The following is a 5,774-nucleotide window of genomic DNA, read 5'->3' as shown; positions in this document are numbered from 1 at the left end:
TAACTGAACAGAAACTTGACTAATCAGTATTTGCAGCTTTCAAAAATTATGTTTAAGTCCCAGTGTTACATTTACTTCAGCAAACCAATTGAAACTCTGAAAACTGTGTTTTATAGCATTCCTGCATTACAGGGCTCAGGGAAGGACTGACAAACTGACTGCAACTCAATACATTAAATGTACAAAGCCTGAGCTTTAGCCTGCTAATGCTCCTGAAACTAAACATGGCATGACATGAATTCAACCCTCCAAAAGATTTTTTTTTCCTCAGCTCTGCCTGATCTGGTCCTGTTTTAGTAGCAAATGTGATTAAACAGCAGGGGGAGACAGGAGTTTCTGTAGGTCATGTGTTTCCAGAGGCATCAGTCGTCACAGCACGATGCAGGACACACTTTCAATGCACAATAACAACAATGGCCCTCTTGGCTACATTATTTGCACTTTCCTGTCCTTTCTGCTGAAAAGCCTGAACAGTCGCAGTCTTATGACTTGAATACTCAAACCGTAGATTGCTGGATTAAGAAGAGGCGGGAATATCAAAAAGTACATAGATAAAAACAACTTGGTGTGGTAGGGCAGGCCACTAGTGTTGAAACGACTTTGTGCTATTTCAAAAAAGCACCCGATACTGTAGTTAATTATTGCCAGCAGGTGTGGGGTGCAAGTCCGGAGGGCTTTGAGCTTGGATTTACTGAATGACAATATGCATATTCTCAGGATGAGTGCATATGAATAAAAGATCATGATGAGCTGTGGAAGTGTATACAGAGCTACAGATAGCAAGCCAACTATGTTAACAATTGATGTATCTGTGCAGGCAAGTTTCACCAGTAAGTAATTAATACAATACACCTTTTCTATGGTTCTCTCACAAAACCGCAGCTGAAGAGTTAAAATGAAAACAATAAGAAATGCCAGCATGGGGAAAAGCCACGTAAAAACAATCAGTTTAACAACTCTTTGCAACATGATTGTATGATAAGTCAGCGGATAACAAATGGCCACATACCTATCATAACTCATGGCTGCTAGAATTGTGAATTCAGTGATGGCATATGTGTGTATAGTGTAGATCTGTGTCTGACAAAACGGTAGAGCTATCTCATGTGAGTGCGACACCACATTAATCAGCACTGCTGGCAGTAAGGCAGTGCTTCCATAAAGACCATTCACAGCCAAGTTACACAGCAACAGATACATTGGCTCATGCAGGGTTTTTTCACAATAGATCACTCCGATTAACACCACATTTTCAGCAACAATGGTTATGTATATAATCAGGAACACGCAGAAATATATTGGCTTCAGGTCCTCCATTCCATAAAAGTCAGATAGAATAAAAGATGTCACTTCAGAGGAATTTTTCATGCTGATACATACATCTAAAAACATCTGAGTTCAGCAGAATACACTGCACAGTGTTGCACCTCACTCAACATTCTGAGATGAAATGTGTGTGGTGCCCTCCCGCCCCACCACACCTGTGTATAACTGCACTGAGCAGCGTTTATACTCTACATTACTTCTCTTGTGAATTGAAATGGTCATGTGGGCTTAAACACATGCCAATACTTTCACATGATTCATGTCAAATCCTGCAACTCACACTTATGGGTTGAGGATGTGGCAAGGGTTAGAAAAAAAAACATTTCCTGTGGTACTGCAGGTGTTCCAATATTTTCTTAAGTGTATACTGCTTGTTCTAGTATTGGGAAATGTTAACACCAATTTTATTCACCTTATATATGCTCCCTCTTGGCTTCATCTTCAATTAATACATTATCTCCTACCATTGCTACACAGATGACACTCCACAGCTCTACCTCCCATTAGAACCTGGTGATAATAATAATAACACAGTTAAGTTCCTCCTTGACTGCCTCTAGGGTGTAAAAAATTGGATGGCAAAAAACTGTCTTCAATTAAATGATAGTAAAACAGAAGTGGTCTTATTTGGTCCTGCCAACTCCATCGGGGGTATAACTAATCATTTAGGGCCCCTGGCACCTAACCTTCATGCCCATGCCAGAAATCTTGGTGTCATTTTCCATCCAGCTTTAAAATTTGACAAACAAATTAACAGTGTTGTGAAAGGTTGCTAAATTTAAACTGTTCCTCTCATTTAATGAACTGAAGATTGTCACAAATGCCTTAATTTCTTCTCAGCTGGATTACTGCAATGCTCTTTATTTGGGTATTAGCCAGTCATCCTTGTCTCGCTTGCAGCTGGAGCAGAATGCTGCTGCTAGACTACTAACTGGTACCAGGAGGAGAGACAGCATCACACCTGTACTGGCGCTCCTGCATTGGCTACCGGTCAAGTATAGGACTGAGTTTAAGGTTCTGATATTTGTTTTTAAAAGATTTACATGGCCTAGCACCCCAGTACATCTCTGAGCTCCCTCAGTTGAGGCGATTGGGTGTTTGCAATAGTAGTTTTGAACAGTTTACCATTCTCAATTAAGTGTTCCCCCTCTGTAAACACTTTTAAGGCTAAACTTAAGACCCACGTATTTTCTCAGAATGTCCTTAAGGCTTTGCGTTTCACTATTACTTATTTATTTGTGTATGCTTATGGGATAGTATTGTTATGTTATCTCTGCTCCTTTTTTGCTGTTACCATGTAATGTTATTTTATTTTATTTTTGTTATTTTATTGTACAGCACTTTGGTCAACTCTGGTTGTTTTTAAATGTGCTTTATAAATAAATTTGATTTGATTTGATGATTATAAACACCAAAAATTGCACAGGTGACAGGAAATGTTAGTATTCATTAATAAATATACCTTGAAGCCCCTTGACATTGTAATTTAACAAAGAAAGAGAAATTTCCTTTTCACCTACACCTGTTTCATCACAGTTACACAAAGGTCATTTATTCTCAAGGTATTGTTCACAGGTCAGGTCTCACTCTCATCATTAAGTTCCTAATTGCTTCCAAGGGGATGTAAAACACTGACTTCTAATGAGCAGATTTATTCATCTAGTTACTCCAAGGTTCCCACTTTCCTTCACTAATTCACAAAACAGAGATAAAGAATTTCAAATAGTGAAAGACAAGCGGAAAAACAAGATGATCTAAAAAAAAACATGAGCTAAGACAAGCTAAACTAAGATGAGCTAAGCTAAACTGAACTCTACTACCAAATTCAAATAAACTAAGGTCTTTGTTTCTATTATTGAGTTTGGACATTACATTTTACATAATATACAGGCCTGTAGAAACTCATAATGTAATATCTGTGCATAATGTAAAAAACATTGTAAAAATTAAAAAAATATAATGAAAACTGAAATGTAATACTCTGCCAGTAATGTAATAAAAATGGGGAGCGCATAATGTAATAACTTTTTGTGCATAATATAATAAGTTAATATTTTTTGTGCACATTTATGACTAGATGCTCAAGGATCTCTCACAGTTGCAGTTATTAACAATTTTTTTAAAACCTATTTTATAACGCCTTTCCTTATGAGTGTATAGTACTTTTGTCCTTTCAGCAGTCCTTGCCATTTTATGATATGCATTACGGCATAGCAAATACATTTCTGGCTATCAGCTAGGCCAAACCAGTAGGTCTATCTGCAGACTTGCAGTATCTACACAATACACCCACTTGCATAGATTTAGGCATGAGCAGAGAGATGGTTGGGGTTAGGGTTAGTGATCATGGGGGTGTGTCATGTAACATGCCGTTACAGTCACAACAAAGGGGGGGTAGTGTAGTAAGGTGGGTGTGTTATATAGGTCTGCAGACAGACCCTTCTCAGGCTAAAAACAAGGCTTATCTAGTCTGTTGAAGGCCACATTTTGGCCTTTTTCGTGGCTCAAAACTTAAGAAAAGTTTTGTGTAATCTTGAAGTGGAGTCTCTGCAGATTAATTCCATACCCGATATGTTATGATCCACCAAAGTTATGCACGGTATGAGATGAATAAATCCCTGCTTTTGTTAGCTTTGCTGCCATCTTGACTGTAAGGAAGCCAGAAGGGACAATTGAGTGAGATTCAACTCTTCTTTGTTTGGGAGGGGAGAGGGAGGTAGGGAGGGGTTTTCATTTTGTATGGTGTGATACAACAAAATGCTCTAAATAAATAAGAATGTTTAAAGGACCAGTGTTTAGGATTTAGTGGCATCTAGTGGTGAAGTTGCAGATCATAACCAACTGACTACCCAATGCGAAAGGCCCTCTCTAGAGCAGGTATTTGGTTTGTCCGTTCTGGGCTACTGTAGAAACACGGCGGTGCAACATGGCGGGCTCCATCGAAGAGAACCTGCTCCCTATGTAGATATAAAGGGCTCATTCTAAAGTAACAAAAACACAACCATTCTTAGTTTCAGGTGATTATACACTAATTAAAACATATTTATGAATATTATATTCTATTTCTGCCAAGTTCTGCTAAATGCCACTAAATTCTACACACTGCACCTTTAAATTGAGATGTTTGGACTTATTGTCTCGTTCATTGTTTCCTTATGAAGTTTATACATTTAGGTGAAGCCAGGACGCTCGGTTACAATATCATTACACTATTCTATGCATCTTAAAGAAAACTGACACTATGCTATACAAAACCACTTTATTAAAAAAATTTGCATCTATATATACATACAACTATATAAGAAAACTTAAACACCTGGCAGAGGTCTGAGATCTACTGAGGGCACTCTTCTTGTTTTAAATGTGATTGTTGCACAACTGGCAGCTCAAACAAGATACAGTTTTAACTATGTATTCCCCCATGACAACACAAATAAATACATTTATTATTCATGTAATGGTAATATAACAAACCCACAAGACTACATATTTTTTCTTTTATTCATGCTTGAATAGAAATATCCAGGTAGAGTTCACAGTACATACCTTTCTCATACAAAATCAAATAATGTTAATACAGCTATTTCACTCATGTTTGTGTAAATGGTGGAGCAGCATTGGATACTTACTGTGTATTTCTGCAGTCAATCTCACACTTTTAGGAAGCAAGTAAATGGTGATTTCAAATTCCTGTGTTGTTTGGTCTGAAAGTCCTCACCATACCGGCAATCCTAACTTTTAACTTTCTGTCTCAATTAAAGGCCTAAAACCTTCAGATATTATTGTTTCATTTTGTATGGTTTATATACTTTTAAGAGATGAAAAGCACAAGAACTATAGAGAGTATAGGAACTGAGGGAGGATGGAGGATAAACTCATTAAGGTAACCACATTATACAAACAGTATTTATTATGCACAGAGACATGTAAACTAAGCTTAGTATTTAGTTGATAATGAATAAAATGTTGATAAATGCGGCAAAGCAAATGCAGTCAAGTGCATATCATATATTTTCATATGTTGTACATCTGTCATATTTATCTTTGGAAACTGAGAAGTTCATGCTGCCATAAATATGAAATATTATCACAAAAGCAAATAATCCTATCAAGTCACATTCATGCCCTTGTAAATGACATATGCATTTCAGTTTAAACAATTACACAATTTATAGTTTTATTTATTTTATCATTAGCACCATTAAAAATAAAGACTCTCTGACAGGAAAAAGGGCAGCAAAAGATGAGGGAACTCAAATGGCCTTGTGAGAGTAACCACTTCATAAAGAGCATTAATATTAAAAAGATAATTGTTTGATCACATAAAGTTGAATACAATTCAAATACAATCCTAAATTATCAGAGAAAAAAGGAAGGGTTTTACCCTTATTATAGTGTCTGAAACACTAATAATTATAATGAATGGAGATGAGTGTAATAGTCTGTAC

At 36.8% G+C, this 5,774-nt stretch overlaps 1 protein-coding gene across 1 annotated transcript; it reads right to left on the bottom strand.

The window, feature by feature from the left end:
• Positions 1-426: 426 nt before the first annotated feature.
• LOC121910555 (olfactory receptor 52L1-like) lies at positions 427-1,368 on the bottom strand. Its single transcript, XM_042431796.1, has one exon. The coding sequence runs from the start codon at positions 1,366-1,368 to the stop codon at positions 427-429; it is 942 nt and encodes a 313-aa protein (XP_042287730.1).
• Between the last annotated feature and the right edge of the window lie 4,406 nt (positions 1,369-5,774).

This window comes from Thunnus maccoyii, chromosome 13 (genome assembly GCF_910596095.1).
Source record: "Thunnus maccoyii chromosome 13, fThuMac1.1, whole genome shotgun sequence".
Taxonomy (NCBI): domain Eukaryota; kingdom Metazoa; phylum Chordata; class Actinopteri; order Scombriformes; family Scombridae; genus Thunnus; species Thunnus maccoyii.
This window is presented reverse-complemented; position numbering and strand designations above follow the sequence as displayed.

What these genes read in the sequence shown, in the direction of transcription:
- LOC121910555 (XM_042431796.1), bottom strand. Translation starts at nt 1,368, where the DNA reads ATGAAAAATTCCTCTGAAGTGACATCTTTTATTCTATCTGACTTTTAT.